This window comes from Lemur catta, chromosome 8 (genome assembly GCF_020740605.2).
Source record: "Lemur catta isolate mLemCat1 chromosome 8, mLemCat1.pri, whole genome shotgun sequence".
Taxonomy (NCBI): Eukaryota; Metazoa; Chordata; class Mammalia; order Primates; family Lemuridae; genus Lemur; species Lemur catta.
In genome coordinates, this window is record NC_059135.1 from 38,513,931 (window position 1) to 38,535,167 (window position 21,237).

The window sequence follows — 21,237 nt, forward strand, 5'->3', positions numbered from 1 at the left end:
ACAGGGGATCTGGCCACCATGCCAGTGAGAAAAAAGTTAATGAGGAAGAGATTGTGGCGTATGCTGTATTGTGATTAATTCCAGATTTTGAAAATAATCTTCAAACCAGAAAAAAAAAAAAAGAGGCAAACATTCCAAGGTTTGGAAGAAACCAACTCAAAACAATTAATCTTCTCCCGTGTGGCTATTGAAATAGAAGCTGATGAGACCAGAGAGCAAGTGCGAGCTCATCAATGTCATGGCTTCCCAGGGTTTAGCTGACAAAAACCTGAGAATCAAAGAGCACATAATAGAATTATTAAAACAAGATACAAAGAAAGAGCTCCTCCAATGATAATAACCTAAAGGAAAACCTTCAAATGGATAATGAAAGCTTACAGCTGTTTTTCTCACCAGGAGGAAAAAAAGCTGAAGGACTGCCCTCCATTCTATTCCCTGTTACCCGCTACCCTTGTGCCTCTAATTGTTTTAGAATTTGAGTGCCACAGTATTCATGGAAAACAATGCCCAGCTTAAAAACAAAGGCTCTTAATACAATGCGTTAATGAATTTACTAAATCCTTCCCCAGCAACACACACCATTTAAAAAAGTACTTACTATTTGAAGATTTCAAGAAGTCTAAGAAATACCTTACCTATTATAGGAAAAACAACAGATAAGAAAAAAAAAGTTTGTCTTTTATATTTGGCCAAAAAAAGAATTTTAAATCATGTTCTCATTATCATAATTATATTCAATTACATGAACTTGAGAGTTCTCAGCATATTAAATGGTATAATAATAAAACAGTTCATTCTCTTAGATCTCAGCCAAATCCTCAATATTGAAGATGTGCTTATGATTCCCAGAACTCTTACCCTGCTTCTTCACCGTTACGGACACACCCCATCGCCCCTGGAGTATGAGCAACGGTTTTCATACTTGAGCTGAAGACCTTACATCTGAGTTCTGGGTCCAGGTTATTATTCCAAAGGTGTGAGATACAGAACTGTCACCAGTTATTATAGGATAACTATTCCCATATTCCTTTCTTGTCCTGGGGTAGATGGATACCAAAGTCAAGAACAACTACATCAATCACACTGCTTACCTTGGCAACTACCGTGGTCTGATTTTTGGTGCTCGTTACCTGTTTACTTTTTTCAAGCATAACATCTGTTAGTCATGCCAGGGGCTGGGCAACCTTCTAAGTGATGGCTGAGAACAAGTTAGGGCTGTGTGGCTAGGCCAGAATATACAGGAATTCTGGAGTGCCACCAATACTTCAACTCTCCATTGCAGGACAGTGACAGAAACCCAAAGATAAAGCAGTCTCAGTTGCTTGCCCGTTGTAATAGGGTGATCCCATGGTTACCTGTAACCTCTAGTCAGGCGTTGAGGTGGCGGGCCGCACTGGCTGTTGTGGCCAACAATGCCGTGTACAGCCAGAGAGAAGCTCTAGACCAGTGGTTCTCATACTTGGGCATGAATCAGAATCACCAGAGGGGACTTTTTAGATGTAGATTGCTGTGCATAGCTACAGAGAAGCTCTAGTATTTTTTTTTTTTTTTTTTGAGACAGAGTCTTGCTCTGTTGCCCAGGCTAGAGTGAGTGCCGTGGCGTCAGCCTAGCTCACAGCAACCTCAAACTCCTGGGCTTAAGCGATCCTACTGCCTCAGCCTCCCGAGTAGCTGGGACTACAGGCATGCGCCACCATGCCCGGCTAATTTTTTCTATATATACTTTTAGTTGTCCATATAATTTCTTTCTATTTTTAGTAGAGACAGGGTCTCGCTGTTGCTCAGGCTGGTCTCGAACTCCTGACCTTGAGCGATCCACCCGCCTCGGCCTCCCAGAGTGCTAGGATTACAGGCGTGAGCCATTGCGCCCGGCCAGCTCTAGTATTTTTCTTAACAGTTCTCAAACTTTAATGTGTTTGAATCACAGAGATTTTCTTGAAAATGACTATTTTTAAACTCTATTCTGGAAATTCTCATTCAGTTGGTACAGGGGATGGCCCAAGAATTGGCAGGGGTTTTTTGTTTGTTTTTTTTAACATTGTCGTTTTTTTTTAAACAAGCTTTTCTTGTGATTTTGACACAGATTGATGCTTGGTGACATTTTGGAAAACACTTCTCTATACCGGGTAACCTGGGCCGTGGGGGCTCTCTCCTCATTTCTAGTGTGGTCAAGTTATTAATATTACTGCTCTCTTAGTGCAGAATGTGAAGCACTTTCACCTTGGGACGCAAGGAAGCTTTCTGGCTGAAGTTCAGCAAAACTATCCCACCAAGTAAAGTCTCAACTCATGCAGACTGAGTTCCATGATCAGAATTATTGAACACTTCAGTGGCAAGACTGTAAGTGCTGGACGAAGAGGGTGATCTTCCCTGACAGAGGAGGATTGTTCTTCGGTCAAGGGTATACGAGTAGCTGCGCTCCTCTGATAGAACCTCCAAACAAGCTCTCAAAAGCAACTACAAACAATGGTTTACTTTTTGGGGGATGGGTGGGAATTGAGAGATGGGTGAATGATAGGAGAATTTGTATTCTACACCTTCTTATACTTGTGTGTTGAACAATGTGAATGTATTACATATTTTAAAAAACATTAAGAAAACCCCCACTCAGTCCCAAATTTCTACTCACCTATATTAATCTACCACTTTAGGCACATGGCGGAGAAGAATGAAAGTAATTATATCCTCTACCTGTACCAATAAACACAAAGTACAAAAATCAAAAGAAAATCCCCAGAAAATATTTTCAATGAATGTTTCGGTTTATAAAAAGATAAGTGAAATTCAATTTCACAGAGAACATATAATGTTTGGATTGCAAAACCTTTCTGTGCGATGATACATTGACACACAACATACAAAAATAGCTTGACATACAAAAATACAGCTGTGATCCAGCGAATGGCACCAAATTTAGAACAATTTTATTATTTAACATAATACCAATGTATATACATTATCCTCCCAAATAAGAAACAATTTGATTCCAAAGTTTAAAATGTAGTTTCCAAAATGAATTCTTATTGTAAATTTGAAGAAAGAAAGAAAGCCCTGCAAATTACACAAACTTAATTTTGATCCTTGACTAGAATATGCACCCTGTACCAATCACCTTTCTCATACAAAAATGTATATTATAAATAAAACTTTCAAAAAAGATCTTGGATGTTTTATTGCACATCATACAGAATGTTTCCCACTATCTGAAAGGCTTTTAGCCCTTCGCTGTGTTAGCTGTTTAAAATATCTACTCAAACTTGGGTGAAAACAATCCTCTGCAGATATTAGTGTACCTAGGATCATGTATGTTTACCAGAAACAGGAACATCTACTCTTACTGGACCGCTTCTGTCACTGCTTCTAAAATAAGAATGACTTCTGTTTCCTACTGTTTAAAAATAATTACAGGAGATCTAAACAGATTAAAAGTCCTGTTCAAATGTCAGTTTTTTGTTGTTTTTTTTTCCAAACAGAAACCACATGGAGAGGGGTTTTACTTAGTCATATATTTCTACTCCCTCCTAGGACCAGCCCTTCTTGAAGCACACATTGTTAAAGATCATACTACAGGGTTCCTAACAATGCTGTCCACCATGAACAGTTATTGTTTTGGTCTCAACATTTTCAAACCTTCTTAGCGGTTGTTAAACCAGCACAAACCAGCCAGAATGGAATGGCCTTAAAAATAAAAAGTTTCCCTAGTAAGTTTTCATACCATCTAGCACAGCGCCTAGCACATAGTAGGCATTGAATAAATATTTGATGAATGCATGTACTATCTTTTAAGACCATTTCCTACACTTATATGTGTTAATGATTTATGAGTAATATGTTGACTTAGGGTACACAGATCTAACATGATGACTAAACAAAGAACACATATGACATGAAAATAGACACTGTTAGTTTCTACAATCCTGCTCCAGGACAGAACATGTATTTGAAAGGTTAAAACTATTCCAATAATAAAAATTGATTAGTCAAATATTTTTATTTCACCAAAGGACTCTAACAGTTAGCCTTTGGCCATTCCCAAACATACCATGAATCCCAAACAAAACAAAACCAAATTGCACCATTACAAAGAAACAAGTCCATGAAAGTAGAGGGGAGGCGCTAGTTAAGGGACAGCAACTTCAAGCAGACGGTTGTTTTTTCGTTTGCAGGTTGGGACACTCCCATTTTTCTGGTTGCCCTGAATAAACTTCACACAAACTTTGTCTTGTCTGAACTGTACCAGGAACCTAGGAGAAAAGAATAAAACAAATGAAAGAAAGTATGCACAAAATAGCTAGTGATTACAGTAACACTAGCTTTTGTATTTTAATAGACATTGATCTTGACAAGTACAGGCTGAGCATCCCTAACTTATCCAAAAATCCAAAATCTGAAATTTTTTGAGCACCAACATGAAGTTCAAAGGAAATGCTTGCTTGAGTGTTTCGAATTTCAGATTTGTGGATTGATGCTGAACCAGTTAAGTATAATGCAAATATAGTTATGTGCTGCATAAAGACATTTTGGTCAACTATGGACCTCACATACAATGGTGGTCTCATAAGATTATGATGCAGCTGAAAAATTCCTATCACCTATTGACTGTGCAGCTATCCCAGTGTTGTAGAGCAATACACTGCTCACATGTTTGTGGTGATGCTGGTGTAAACAAACCTCCTTGGCTGCCAGTCATATAAAAATAGAGCATATACAATTATGTACAGTACATAATACTTGACAATGATAATAAATGACTGTGTTACTGGTTTATGTATTTACTATGCTATCTATACTTTTCTCATTTTGGAGTATACTCCTTCTACTTATTAAAAAAAAAGTTCACTATAAACCAGGCTCAGGCAGGTCCTCCAGGAGCTATTCCAGAAGAAGGCATTGTCGTCATAGGAGATGACACTCTATATGTGTTACTGCCCCTGAAGACCTTCCCAGGGGACAAGATATGGAAGTGGAGGACAGTGATATTGCTGATCCCGAACCCGTGTAGGCCTAGGCTAATGTGTGTGTGTCTGTGTCTTAGTTTTTAACAAAAAAGTAAAAAATAAAAATATTACGAATAGAAAAGAGATTATAGAGTAAGGATATAAAGAAAGAAAATATTTTTGTACAGCTATACAATGTGTTTGTGTTTTAAGTGTTATAATACAAAGGAGTTAAAAAGTTAAAAAAAATTAAAAAGTTTATAAAGTAAAAAGTTACAGGGAGCTAAGGTTAATTTATTATTGAAGAAAGAAAAATATTTTCATTATAAATTTAGTGTAGCCTAAGTGTGGAGTGTTTATTAAAGTCTACAGCAGCGTAGGGTAATGTCCTAGGCCTTCACACTCACTCCCCACTCACTCACAGACTCACACAGAGCAACTTCCCGTCCTGCAGGCTCCATTCATGGTAAGTGTCCTAGAGAGGTGTACCATTTTTTATCTTTCATACCATATTTTTACTGTACCTTTTCTATGTTTAGATACACAAATATTTACCATTGTGTTACACCTGCCCACAGAACAGCAACATGCTGTACAGGTTTGTAGTCTAGGAGCAATAGGCTCTGCCATATAGCCCTGGTGTGTGATAAGGTATACCAACTGGGTTTGTGTGAGTACATTCTATGATGTTCACAGAATGATGAAACTGCCCAATGATGTATTTCTCAGAACATATCCCTGTCATTAAATGACTTGTGACTGTATTCCAAAATCTGAAAAAAACCGAAATCTGGAACACTTCTGGTCCCAAGCATTCCGAATAAGGGGGACTCAATCTCTATCACCCCTTCCCGTTAGCACTTCTTACACTGAATTATATCACTGCATAGTATTTCTTGTAGTTATCATTTAGCCCTAAGTAAACTGAGGTTTATTAACTCATCATATTCCAATAAGGTAAGAAGAGCTAAAAATAATTATTTCCATGTTTCAAATGGGAAGACCAACATGTTATATTCCCATTTTTCTCCATTTCTGTATGGCAAAAATATAAATTGGGGTGAGATCCTATTTCATTAACAAAAAATTGAGAAAATAAAGAATTTCAGAAAAGGCATCTGGAGACCCTCTGGACTATAGTTTCTAAACACTCGTTACTCATACTTCCTACATAATTTTTGTCACATCTGTATAAATATGCTAATAGTTATTTCTACTCTAAATAAATACATTTCAAAATTATAGTAGCCTACAGAATAAGGATAAAATCATGAGTTTGATCTTCCATGTATATTTTTAATACCTATTAAAATATTTACATAAAATTATAAATATATTTAAAAATCCACCTAAAACCATCTCTTATACCACCAGCACCACATGATACATTGAGGGAAACTACACTTCAGTCCAAATCTTTCCTTTCACAGACCAGCAGGGGCCAAGTGGCTGTCCACAGATTATTCTTCCACCTTCCCCGTGCTGGTGCTGTGAGGGGCACCCAGCTGTGTACAGCCCGATCCCTGCCCTGAAGGACAGCTTCACTGGGTGGGCACAAAAGCTGCATGGCTGGGCCGGAAACCAAGTCTTCCCATCTCAAAACTGGCGATCTTTTCTTTGCGGCTGCCACCATCAGCATAATGTTACACCATTTTCCATACGTTTCTCGGGGAACAGTTTTTTGAGTTAATGGCACATTATTAAGTGAGTCAACCTAACTACCACCGACTGACCACTGACTCGGCTGACATCCATGGCAACAGCAAGGATCTAAACAGCCCTGCTCTTTATACATCAGTTTCAGTTTCAAGGTCTGAAGAGACCACCTTTTGCAAATGTTATCTACTGCGGTGAAACCTAACACATAAACTAATTCATGAGTTGTTTTATAAGGATAGTACTTCTGATCTTTTAAATGAGTTGTTTCTTTTTAACTCAAAAGTACTGGGGAAAAAAACACAGCTATCGTTCCAGATTAGCCTATCTATGTCTCTGGCATGCATACTTATATCTACGTGCCTCAAAGAAAGAAGAAACATCTTTCAAGTTTAACACAAATCCACGCATTTAAAAAATACTCTTACGTTTTAATTTTCAAAGACCATCTGTAGTGTAATAAATGTACAGGAACTTCTTTCCCCAATAACTTTAGCATCCATTAATTATCTCCATGTTTACAAATCATGATCAAGATTCATGCTAGAAACAACAAGAGCTAAATGTACTGAGTGTTTACCATGTACACACTGCTCTTGGCCACTTACACATATTATTAGCTCAGCTTTAAGACAATCCTAGGAGGTAAGTACTCTTATTTATCTCTATTATTTATCACTATTATTTCACAGAAGAGAACTGAAAATTGTCCTCTAGCAAATAATAACATAGACGTATTATTTCATAGCATTAATGACAGTTAGAATTTCAAAGTAAAAGGAACACAGATTAGTTGCTTGGATTTAAATTATTCAGAAAAACAATTGTATAACTTAAATGATATATGTATGTGTGCACGGGGGAGTACCTATATATATACATGTATATATACATATATTTAAAATGTTTAATAGAAAAAATTCACTTTATGAATATGTTCTGAGAAAGGCATCATTAGGCAATTTCATCATTGTGCGGACATCACAGAGTGTACACAAACCTAGATGGTGCAGCCTACTGCACACCTAGGCTGTATGGTACAGCCCATTACTCCTAGCCTACAAACCTGTACAGTATGTGACTATACTTTATACTGTAGGTACTGTAACACAAGGGTAAGTATTTGTATATCTGAACATAATGAAACATAGAAAAGGTACAGTAAAAATATGGTACAAAAGATTAAAAAATTGTATACCCATATAGAACACTTAACCATGAATGGAGCTTGCAAGACCGGAAGTTGCTCTGTGTGAGTCCGTGAGTGAGTGGTGAGTGAGTGTGAAGGCCCGCATGCTATTGTAGATTTTATAAACACTGTATACTTAGGCTACACTAAATTTATAAAAAATATTTTTTTCTTCAATAATAAATTAACTTTAGCTCACTATAATTTTTATACTTTATAAACTTTTTGACTTTTTTGGAGTAACACTTAGCTTAAAACAAACACATTGTACAGCTGTACAAAAATGTTTTCTTTCTTTAATTCTTACTCTATAAGCTTTTTTCTATTTTTAATATTTTATGTTTTAAACTTTTTTGTTAAAAACTAACACACACACACACACAACACACACACACACACACACACACATACCCCTTCGTCTAGGCCTACACAGGGTCAGGACTGTCACCATCACTGTCTTCTACATCCACAACTTGTCCCACTGGAATATCTTCAGGGGCAATAACACGTATGGAGCTGTTATCTCCTATGATAACATGCCTTCTTTTGAAATACCTCCTGAAGGACCTGCCTGAGGCTGTTTTATAGTAAACGGTTTTTTATATATAGAAATAAATATAATAATGAAGTAAAATAATGATAAAAAGTAAACACATAAACCAATAACACTGTGGTTTATTATCATTGTCAAATATTATGTACTGTACGTAATTACACGTGCTATACTTTCATATGACCAGCAGCACAGTAGATTGTCTACACCAGCATCACCACAAACATGTGAGTAATACCTTGCACTATGACATTGCGACAGCTACAATGTCACTAGGTGATAGGAATTTATCAGCTCCATTATAATCGTATGGGACCACTGTTGTATATGTGGTCCATCGCTAACTGAAGCATCATTATGCAGTGTATGACTGTACTATACATCTTGCAGGTTATCTTTAAAATGTAATCTATTTACAGATTGAACAGTCTGGAAGTTTAAGGAGTGGAATTACAAGGCAGTTGAGTCTCTCACCGAATTCAATTCTCACTTCTATATGTGAAGGTTAAAACTGCACTGAAGAATAAACAAAACTTTGACTTCTTCCCATGACATCCAGTTTATCCATAATGATTATATGGGTTTGTTAGAGTATCTACTACTTCTGAAAAGGATACATCAAAGAGGGGTTTAGTCACTGAACTGCACGTGGTTTCCAATACTGGTTCTACACAGCTGGCAATGAAATGGAGTGAAGCCACTCAGGGATGACGTACACAGGCACAGGCACCTCTGCCTAAGAGCTCCCTGGGGTTATGGAACAGAGGCTGCTCTGGAAACCTCCTCTCCAGGCGTCCAGTGCCACCTAGGAAGGGATCCACGGGTGCTATGCAAGGTTCCATCAGCTGTTTGATTTTTATGAGACCAATGGATAATTAGGAAGTGGAGAAGGAAAAGTATTATAAAGCTATCAAATGTTTGTTTTCTTCACATGGCCCACTGTAAATCTTCACTCAGATAACTATGTTCACTGAAGGCTTATTTCATCCAGAATATCACATGCCCTCTGTGACGGGGCAGGGTCCCTGCCTTGTTTCCCAGACTGCGTGCCTCTGAGCACAGGTGCTGAGAGCCACTGGAGGGGTTCTGTCGTTGACTACATTTAGGGAACACAGCACATGCTATCCTCCCAAATCCCCCCCAGAGAGTCACAGCGTGCCACAAGATTTTACAGGCTCCGAGAAGTGCTATAGCGAAGATTTTAAATTTCCACCAGAGAGCATGTTTTTCACAATACATCGTTATTAATGTTCTATTAGAGTAGTGTTCTTAGAATATCCGTTTGGGACATGCTTAAAAGTAGCAATCCTTTGTGGCCTGGATTTTGGTGTGATTTCCTTATTAATGTAGTGGGCCAACTATGATGTCGCTTCATTCAGCCATACACACACACACCCCCCACCCACCGACCCACCCCCGAGAAGCTTCTGCACCTGAAATACATATAATCTTCCCGTGATGAGTGGGAATTAGCAGTCCCACCAAAGCCCATTATCCCAAATTATGAAACATTTCAACTAAAGGGATTTTAAAGCTCTAACAGGCCCTAACATGTTAAAACCTTAATTAACTGGAACCCAACCAACCATTATCTTTTTTCGTAATATTCTTTGTTTTATGAGAAAGGCCTCATTAACAAGAAAAGTTATTTAGTCCAAACAGCAATTTCCAATGTAGAGTGTACATAAAGCCCAATGTCCTACCCAATCTAAGCAACATTCTTAGTGTTCAATGAGAATTTAAGATAAGCCTTTAGCACTGCAGATCCTAACACATCAAAGAGAGTTTGACTTACAGAGGGGCAAAAATGAGTATGAATTTATTTTAGAAAGACTTTTAGGAAAAGATGAAACAGAATAGACTTTTTAAAACTAGAAAATAAGATCATTTCCTAAGCAATCTGGCTTATACAAATTTTTACTACCCATGCTTAGAAGTACATAAGCAGGTAGTAAACAATTTATTAAAAGGTAACTAATTAAGCATCAATCAATCTAGTAACTCAAACTCATCCAGACAACTCATAGATAGATTCACTAAATGGGAGGATGCCCCAACCTGTATGCAAATAATCAGCCTCTATAATCAGAACCTTAACAGGAAGTTAAAAAAGTGAATTTCAAATTTATATCAGTCTTAGCACTAACAAACTCTTGTCAGTATGGAATGCTTACCAATAACTCTAGCTATCCATGTATGAAAAGAAAAGGTCATTTCAAATCTAACCATTTGGAACACTAGAATGTCAGGTATATGAGGGCAGGGACGTGGTCAGTGGCATTCACTGTCCATTTATCACGTACAACAGCTACTGGACACATACCTGGGACTTAACAACTACTTGCTGTGTTACTGAATGAAATCAAAGATCTGAATTCAAACAATAAAGCTGAAAGTGAAAAGGCACATTCAAACAGTAATGAACATACTCATCGGAAATTTCAATATTGAGCTTCTGTTTGGTTTGGCTGAGCGTCGTGCGATAGAGCTTGGTGGCCATTTCAATTAGGTGGTCACTGCTGAAGAGAAAGTCTCCTTTACTGGCTGCTTCTGAGCCCTAAAAGGACAAACCAAGAGGTAGACTATCATAATTAAAGACACCTTAGGAGGTAAACGCTCACAGGCTTGGCTAAGAACGTATTTACAGTCTCTCTAAAACCTCAGACACTGGAGTCCATTCTCCCAAAGCAAACAATAATGACAAGAGCAGTCTTTCTTCCAACTTGCTCAGAGCACTTCATAAGGTCTCCTAACCCCTTGGTATCCAAAGCTGGTCAATGGACCGGAAGCACCACCTGCGTCGCCTGGGAGCTTGTTAGAAAAGTAGACTCTCAGGCCCTGCAGCAGCCCCACCGAATGTGAATCCCTGACAACACTCAGGTTCAGAGAGTGCTGACCTCACCTGCGACTCATTCTGGAGGAGACGGTTGAAAAACTCCTCAGTGGTTTGGTTAAAAAAATAAAAAATAAAAAATAAAAAATAAAAAATAACAACAACACTTCCACCAAATATCCTAGGGCAGAGGCTCTAAACCTTAGCTACACAAGGGAGTCACTTGGAGGAGTCTGCAAAAAAATCTGACTCTTTTGCCCCATTCTGAGAAATTCTGATTTGACTGTACTAAAAACATGGCCTGGGCATCAGCATTTTTAACATTCCCAAGCTGTTAAAATGTGTAATTTTAACATAGTGAGGTTGAGAATTACTATTCTAGGATTTGATATGCCCCCTTTAAGGTAAGATCCACAGTGGGGAAAACAGACTGAGGTAAGTTTTTAAGATTTTTCTAAGTTTAGAGTCAGCCAGAAAGTGGCACTATTAGCTAGACACATATGCCTAAATATGATTAATATTTCCTAACATTTGTTTATTCAGTGACTAAGTGTTATGTGACAGGCAGTGTCCATATAGTATCTTACTTAATCCTATGACGATGCTACGAAGTAGGTACTATTATTATCCCCATTTTAAAGATATGCACACAAAAGTTAAATGACTTGGCCAATGTCATTATAAAGTTAGTGAGACCAATTCCAGAGCCTACACTTAATCACTTCATTCAAGTCAGAAGGTCCTAGTTAAGCTAAAGGCAACGAACATCAAAAAATCTTTAGGTCAAAATTATTAGGCTGTTATTTTATTGTGGTTGTATCCTTTAGTACAAACCCCCAAATTAAAGATGAACAAGAAGACATTTACTAAGTTGACACAAAGAAGAAACAACAGGAGGAAACATAATTTGAAACATCTTAATATTTCTATGTATTAGTCTCAAAAAGCCAAGTGAACAAGTCAACAAAAGTGATTACATTTAATTCCAACTATTGAAAAACCAAGCCTGAGATCTTACATAGGGGTGAATATAGCCAAAATTTGTAAATCAGCAAGGAGGATATATAGACTTCAGGCAATAGGATTAATCAGATGTGGAAATTTTTAAACCAATGCCCAAGGGGTTGGACAAATGCAGAAATCTTTCAGTCAAGTCACTAGTTGAAACTTTACCTCTTTGAGGTGCACAGCGAAGAAGCCATCATTTTGTGAGCTCATTGACACCTTGGTCACATCCACCAAGGGAACCTCGGACTTGATTTGTCCAGACTTTTGATCAGCAAGAAGGAGATTATTATTTGTTAAGAGGAAAATCCGGGATGTACTCTAAAGCAAAGCAAAGAAGGATGTAAAACAATGATCAAAAATATCCAAAAATGATCCATGAATTTAAAGCATTATTTATTTCCAGAAATGCATATTTTATTCTAATATCTTTCAACAAGCATACCTATGTTAACCAAGAACACACTAAAAAAACATAGATAATACATTTTACTTCATAAAAATTTCAGAAAACATGCAAAATCCTACCTAAGCTTAAAGGTAAGGGGAAATAGCCCCCCCTCACAGTTATCTCTACCAAGAACATGAATTGCAAATTTTAAGATTCAGAAAACTAAGGATTACTGTCCCAACCAACAAATACTTCTTAACAGTCTTCAAGGTTAGCATTTTTACCTTCCCATTAGCACGGTTAATTTTGTTCACGACTTCAGCAATGATGATCTTTTCTTCAATGGCATCTTTGAGTTTCTTATACTTGGGGTTCTTGTTGATTTCCAGGTAAGCCCCTTGGAATGGCTGCCCGACACTAAAGGAAAGAATTTCTGCAGGTTAGAAACCATTTCAAATGCAAGTACTACTGGGAAAGGGAAACAGGTCAGCCGATTCTAAGGAGTAGCTGATAACTTCATAAAAAGTTATTTCAATTTATTTTATATATTACATTTTTACCTATTCTAAATATAAGTTAGAAAAGAAACTATAAACCTATTTTAAATATATTGTTGATGTGATCACGGCATTTGGTAGGTAAGACTTTGATGACGATCTTATCACATGGAACAATCAGAAATCGCTCACAACAAAAGCTAAGACTCAAATGCATAGCCTCATATGAAAGAAAAGGCAATTTCTTCTAATCTCTTAATATAAAGCTAACAGCTGCCCACAAAGGATTTACTAACGCCTTCAAACAATATGTGGCAATGAAAAAAGAGCTGAAATCATTACCATCACCTGCTCCAAAGAAAAATTTCATTTTCTTGCTGAGAATAAGAAAATCAGTAGGCTTTCTGGGAAAGAATGGATTCAGGGCAATCACTTTGGAAGAAAACTAAAGAGCGCTTAATATTACCATGTAATCCTGGTTCTAAATAGGCAATACAGCTGGTTGCCAACCTACCACGGGTCAACTTATGATTTTCAACTTTACAATGGTGTCCATACAACCCCAATGTTTTTAACTTTCTGTATTCAATAAACTACATGAGATATTCCATACTTCATTGTGTTGGATGATTTTGCCCAACTGTAGGCTAATGTAAGTGTTCTGAGCATGTTAAAGGTCGGCGGGGTAGGTTAGGTGTATCAAATGCATTTTCAATTTATGGTATTTTCAACTTCGATGAATTTACCAGGGTATAACCCCATTAGAAGTCAAGGATCATCTGTATACCAGAAGCGAATCAAGCCTCTCCTCCAACGTATGTCTCTAAAGGGACAGAAGTAACTGCAGCCAACATTCAGAATCAGAGCAGGTTTTCTTTCCCCAACAAATTCTCTCGCAAGAGGCCTAACTGTGCCCTTATCATTAAGATGCTGATTTCCCTAAATACTCGTGGGGGGACTCTCTTAGGACAGCATTAAAGACACCAAGAAAAAACTGCTGCTTCAAGCCATCTACAAGCTTTATTTTGAGCTATAAAGATCTGGCAATTTGCAAATATGACTTTAAATGCTTGTGTTGTGGGTGGAGGATTAGGGAAGAAAAATCCACGTAGGTGGTTAATGTTTCACAGCTCCCAGGATGTAAAAGGCCGACTGACTCCCATAAGAGCTGCCACTTCCCAGAGTGGTGGGAGGGTAAATTATTCCACCTCCCTCACTGCTGTGGGGTAAGTGTGGACACCATCCCTGAAAACTGATAAAACTACCCAAAAAGGACTTGGCCTGAAGTTAACTTTTAAAAATTCATATTCAAATGTATTTTAAATAATAAAAATTGCTAACAGCCTTTTAATTTGTTTCTTCAAAAATGTATTTTCCAGCCTGCAGTTTCTGAAGAGTCATGTGCAGGGAATGTTCATTAAGAAGGTTACTTTCTAATTTTAAAATGTATAAAGAAAAAGTTCAATAAAATTAGGTGCTGAAGCAAGCATATAGACAATTTTCTTGTTTGAATGTGCTTTATGTAATAGGCACTTTGGACAACTTTAGACTTAGCTACTGTGTTTGCCTTAAGGGAATATATATATCACCTCAAGCAGTCAAATCAGCCAACCCAGGAACCTGTGCAATTTAAAGTACTTAAACCCAATGAGTCTGGCAACTTATGTTCATTTAAACCTTTAAAAGGAGGCTCTTTCAAATGTGTATGGAGATACAGAGAATATAAATATAATATATGTAATAAATGTGAATATACTTAGCATATAAGACATTGTTGTTTCTAGGCCATTCTTTGGGAGAAGCTAAAAGTTGTCATAGATTTGGCTTGAAATTGTACAATCTACTTTTTATAATAAAATAAAAAATAAATAAATTAAAAAAATAAAAATTTATAAATATTGCATGAAAAGGAATAGAAATTCTGTGGGGACACAATGAATGTAGGAGATGTAAGAATACTCAGATAAGTAGTCTTTACCAAGGACTTCCCTTGTTAAACTTGTGACTGGTGTTCCTTCTTGTTCTGAGTACGTGGTGTTCACAATAAAGGAAATGAACTTGCTGCACAGGCCCCTGAAGCCACGTCCAGTGAGTGGGCAGACCAAAGGGCACTGCGGACCAGGGCTTAAGCAACACTCGAAAGCTACTCCACTGGCTCACTCTTTCATTGACCTTACAAACGAACTTCTCACCTGACTTGTTAAGACAGGTAGACTAGAATGGTAATTAGAGTATATCACCCACAGAAATTTGGCTCGTCTTCGAAAACTATGAAAAACTAACAGGAATTTACAATGCAAATGTATCTTAATAGCCTATACAATTTTTATTTTAAATGACTTCTATTTATTTAATAAAGTGTTCAAGCTAATGCCAATGAAGTAAAACCAACAACCGTAACCTCATTTCATTACAGTACACTAAGGAAGCCACTGCTCGAATGTGTTACGTGTATTCATATCCAGCTAATCATATGATAAAATGATTCACAAAATCACTCATTTAAGACTGAAATCAAACTCCACTAGAAAAGACCTACAAATATATTCAAGAAACTTGTAAATTTCTGACTTTGAGGGGTAAAGCAAAGACATAATACCTGGATGGGTATAAAGCCTTCTTGTCTTTGAAGAGTTCACTGGCTTCTAGTTTCTCTTCATAAATAAGTTTCTGCTGGTCTGTGAATTGGTCCCTGTATTTTTTACACTGTGTGACATGAGAAGAACAAAGCATTACTTATAAAAATAAATCATTACTCATTGTTAAATATGCTAAGCCAATTTAACAGCAACAAGGATAAGACTGAAGGTGCACAAAATATTCACTTAAAAGGCCAAAAACTTTCTTCCTTTGTTGGTTTTAAAAAGTTCGTCTTGGAAAATGTCATGAAGACTATTATTTGCATGGCAGAATTTGGGATGCTGATGTCCGTCCCTGCAGATCGCCTAGTCCTGAGGCTGTCACTCTTCTAGAGAGACTCACAGTAAAAGTCACTGTGCATCACAATCCAGTGCACACGTTTCCACACACACATACAGACAATTTATATAAAAGCTTCTCAAAACAATACCTATCCTCTCTACATGTCGTGGGTGCTGCTGTTTTCTATTCTATTTCCTTTATAAACACTGGTAGTGATCTTCTAAATTGATTTCATGACTCACAAATATGCTGTGACCTATAGTTTGAAAGCCACCGCTCCAAATCTACCCCCTCCACTAACATTTTGCAATGTGGACAAGAAATCTTAGAAATCCCACTTTGTTGTGATTCTGAGGCTGCAAAGAGAGGAGACAGGGATGGCCAGAGGAGCAGGGCCAGGTTTTTTATTAACAGATAAGCGTTCCAAGACATTCAGTTACAGGTGGGGCCGAGCATCACCGAAATAACTGCATGGAGAAAGGTTAGCATTGCCGCCGACCCTTCCCACAGAGGGGCTGCTCCAGGAGTAAACAGCCCTCTCACCTCCCACCCCCAATCCAAGGGAGATACGGGGGAGACTGTGGAGCCAGGGAGGGCAGAGGCAGCACCCCAGATTTATTTCTGAAAACAGTTTCTGTGTCAGACTCAAAAGGGGAGACAAACAATAGAGAGGCTGGTGAATCTGGCCAGACTGGCTCACGGTTACGGGACAAAACCCAGAATCCAGTTCCATATGTTGTGCTGGTATCACTCATCGCACTAATTAGCGATAACGTCACTCCACACATATGTGGTTCAGATACACAGACAACAAGCCTACACTCCTGGGCAGGAAAGAGCTTCCTAGAAGATGTATCCACTGATCATTCATTTACTAAATACCAGCCCTTCCATCTAATGGTTTTATTACATCTGATAACCATATATATTTAGCATTTCACATATCAACTGACTAAGTTATTGAAATACAGTCACCATCTCTACAAATGCCCCACGTGTCCCAGGCTGGGCAGTGTTCTCCTGTAAAATAAAGAGAGCTAAAATAAAAGCAGCATAAAACAGATTGTCAGCTTCCCTTTACTTCAGGTAGAAGAAGTTTTAATGTCTTTTAGGGACTTTAAGGCCTTTTTCCCACTCCATCAAAGTGTGTGAGTGTTCACATGTATTTCTAATGAGTACATGTTCCATAAATCTCATAAAGTAAACTCTAACGATCGGTAGAATTTCTTTATGTCTCTTGAAGGTGTTCCTATAGTATTCCTTCTGATAAAGAGAAGAACAAACAAACAAAAACTGAACTACTTGAAAGCCACGGGAAGCAGAATGGAAAGGCAAAGCGGGCGTGTGCTTTCTTTTCCAACCAGGTGGAGAAAGCCGCACGGCTGACGCGGGACTTCTCACAGAAAGTCAAGTATGGTGCATGGCTCAAACTTACCAGAGTTCTCAAGTAATTCTCTTCAAGGCAAAGCAAGAATATGTTCAAAATTTGATTTTACATAAGAGTTCTCAAACACTCAAAATATATGATAAGAAGTCTCTGGAAAAACATATAATATGACATTTTTTTTTTTTTACCCTCCACAAGTGGAAAATCCTTTTTAGCTCCTTGTGAGTAGAATCCAAGAATAGATAAGGTCTTGATGGCCAGTTCTTGTCTATTGGAGATAAGGAAGGCATCTTCTTTTTCATTTCTAAGAAGTATTTTTGCACCTGTATTGGGTTTGACAGAAAATACAAGAAAATGAGGAAAATATACCAGAAAAGACATTGCTTTACATATACCATGATCAATCTTTAGTGGAATTTATCAGGTTTTACTCCATAAAACTTACTTTCTTTCTTTTTTTTTTTTTCTGTAGCAACAGGGTCTGGCTATGTTGCCCAGGCTGGTCTTTAACTCCTGGCCTCAAGTGATCCTCCTGCCTTGGCCTCCCACAGTATTAGGTTTGCAGGCATGAGCCACCATGCCAGGCTAAGTCCATAAAACTTTGTAACTCATCTAGGAAGTCTCTATTCCACTCTTTCATACTGGTTGGGGAAATATGAGCTCCACCAAATGGTTAAAAGAAGAACACTAACACTCATATTAACATTAATACTTAATACCAGCTAATACTATAGAGCTGTATTGTCCAAAAGGTAGCCACAAGTCACATGGCCTATTTATATTTAAATTTTAAGTAAATAAAATTAAATAAAATAAAAAATCCAGTCAAACTGGTTACATTTCAAGTACTCAATAACCACATGAGCTAGTGACTGCTCTATTGTTACAGGACATTTTTATCACTGCAGAAAGTTCTATCGGAAAGGGTTGCTCTAGAGTACTTAATGTGTGCCAGGCAATGAAAGAGCTTTATATCATCACTCTATTTTAATCCTCACACCAATCAGCTCTATGAGGATAGTGCTATTATTGTTCCCATTTTAGGGATGAAAAATGAGGCTCACAGAAGTTAGGTAACTTGCTCAAGTCACAAATCTATAAGCGGCAGTGTAGGCTGGGTGCAGAGTTTGCAGTCTGTTCACCACCATACATACTTCTCTGGAAGACAGAGAACTCCAAATCCATGCTGGTAGAGTTGCATAGCCTTTCTCTCTTTCACCCTCTACCCACTAACTTGGTTGCCAGCCTTGCCCTGCCAATGCTCATGGCTGCAAGTTTAATAGGGCAAGACCTTGGTTTACTTGGGTTCATTTTCCCCGAAGTTCTCTCTCTGTCAAACAAGGAAAACATTTTATTGATCATGTATGGGCCAGTAACAACTCTTTCTGACATAATTCTACCTGAATTTGTTGGGAGAGGATAAAAAAAGATTACTAACTCTCAGCATCACGGTTATGATTTAATCATTATCCAAAAAAGTCACTTTTGTCAATTAAAGAAAGGCACATTTTATTGAGGTGATGCTATTAAGTAATTTAACAATGCTAATTAATCATATACAGAAAGTGTTCACTTACAATTCTCTGAAGTGTAAACTCATAGATTTTCTTTCCGGCATTGGCTCTGAAGAATTTTCTGTACTCCCTACGTACCTTTAGAAAGAAGAGGCAGATTATAGTGGTTAACACATGGCTGGCGCGTGTCCATAATGATACATCTCTCTCAAAAATGACAATGAAAATGTGTAGGACAAGTAAATTTACAAGTGTTCTTTCAAGGTTTAATAATATAATGGAAGCACATTCACACAGTGGCTCTTAAGTCAGAGAGAAAGAAATTGAGAAACGTAAAATGCAAATACCATAATGAATTGATGTTTTAAATCCTCTTAGTGGTTTTCGAAGAACTTGATGATTTGACTAGAAACATTTTAAAGGCACAGCTGCAAACTCATCACAAATTAAAATACATTTCAGAAAATATTATATAAGGTAATTTTCCCTTCAGATTGCTTTTTAAAAGCAAAAAAAAAAAAAAAAAGTCTGAAGAACTGTACTGTGGTTTCCAAAAGTCTTGCATATGAAGACAGGACTTTAGCACCACACATTGAGAACTGAATGTGGCTATGAATAAGAATTTTAAAAGAAGCTTTTAAACTACCATTATCTTCCATTTGATTGCATTAATTTTCTCTCTTAACTCTATTCCCACTAAACTTTATACTTAATGCTATCACAGAACTTAAAACATCATATATAGTTTTACTTCACATACTTTTTCCTTGCTACATTGTCATATTTACTTCATATGCTAATAATGTTTAACCAACAGCAGTAATTAAATGAAGTATTTGCTGAATAAAAGATACAGTAACATTCTGAAATTGAAGGAAAAATATTTTAAACATTTATCACCATCCCACTATAAACGGGAAAGTCAGAATTTAGCAAAATATTAGCCTATTTGAATAATTCAGACATTATATATCTTTTCCTTTATCTCCAATTTTCTGGGTTTAACTGCATATGTTCAAAATATTTCTACATTAGGGGTTGAAAGGTAACAACCTATTACTTAAATTCGGTTTGTACATAAATGTTTTATATGCATATTTTTAAGCTAAGAACTTAATAGTTGGGTTCTGACTGCTCCACTGACCAGCTCTTCTCTCCCTCCCTTGGGCCTCCCTATTCCCTGAGACACAACAACATTAAAATTAGGCCAGTTAATAATCCTATAATGACCTCTTAGGGTTTAAGTGAAAAGAAGAGTTGCACGTCTTTCACTTTAAATCAAAAGCTAGAAATGATTCAGCTTCGTGTGGAAGGCATGACAAAAGCCGGACAGGCCAAATGCTAGGCCTCTTGCGTCAAACAGTTAGCCAAGTTGGAATGCAAAGGAAAAGTTCTTGAAGGAAACTCCAGGTGCTACTACAGTGAACACATGAATGATAACAAAGTGAAACAGCCTTATTGCTGATATGGAGAAAGTTTGAGTGGTCTGGACAGAAGATCAAACCAGCCACAATATTCCCTGAAGCCAAAGCCTAATCCAGAGCAAGGCCCTAACTCTTTTCAATTCTATGAAGGCTGAGAGAGGTGAGGAAAGCTGCAGAAGAAAAGTTTAAAGCTAGCACAGGTTGGTTCGTGAGGTTTAAGGAAAGAAGCCGTCCCCCATAACATAAAACTGCAAGGTAAAGCAGCAAGTAATGTAGAGGCTACAGCAAGTTATCCAGAAGATCCAGCTAAGATCAGTGATGAAGGTAGCTACATTAAACAACAGATTTTCAATGTAGATGAAACAGCCTTCTATGGGAAGACAATGGCCTCTTGGACTTTAATAGCTAGAGAGGAGAAGTCAACACCTAGCTTCAAAGCTTCAAAGGGCAGGCTGACTCCACTGTTAGGGGCTAATGCCACTGATAACTGTTAAGTTGAGGCCAATGCTCATTTACCATTCTGAAAATCCTAAGGCCTTTAAGAATTATGCTAAGTCTACTCTGCCTGGACCTCTGTAAAGGGAACAAAGCCTGGATGACAACATATCTGTTTACAGCATGATTTACTATTTTTAGCCTACTGTTAAGACCTACTGCTCATAAAAAAAGATTTTGTTCAAAATGTTACTGCTCCTTGACAATGCAACCCAATCACCCAACAGCTCTGACAGAGATGTACAAGAAGCTTAATAATTGTTTTCAGGCCTGCTAACACAACATCTATTTTACAGCCCATGGATCAAGGAGTAATTTTGACTTTGAAGTCTTATTATTTAAGAAATACATTTTGTAAGGCTGTAGCTGCCATAGACAGTGATTCCTCTGATGGATCTGGGCAAAGTAAATTGAAAACTTTCTGGAAAGGATTC

General features: G+C 37.5%; 1 protein-coding gene across 4 annotated transcripts in view; it reads right to left on the reverse strand.

Moving 5' to 3' along the window:
- Positions 1-2,902: 2,902 nt before the first annotated feature.
- MYO1B (myosin IB) overlaps positions 2,903-21,237 on the reverse strand; it is a 172,487-nt gene continuing 154,152 nt past the window's right edge. For all 4 annotated transcript variants that reach the window (XM_045560108.1, XM_045560107.1, XM_045560105.1 and 1 more), the window contains 7 exons: positions 18,948-19,022; positions 17,559-17,693; positions 15,661-15,767; positions 12,849-12,981; positions 12,342-12,494; positions 10,765-10,892; positions 2,903-4,244 (listed from right to left, as the gene is read on the reverse strand). In XM_045560108.1, the coding sequence (XP_045416064.1) occupies positions 4,121-4,244; positions 10,765-10,892; positions 12,342-12,494; positions 12,849-12,981; positions 15,661-15,767; positions 17,559-17,693; positions 18,948-19,022 (855 nt within the window). In that variant the 3' untranslated portion in view covers positions 2,903-4,120. The remainder of the gene's footprint in view (positions 4,245-10,764; positions 10,893-12,341; positions 12,495-12,848; positions 12,982-15,660; positions 15,768-17,558; positions 17,694-18,947; positions 19,023-21,237) is intronic.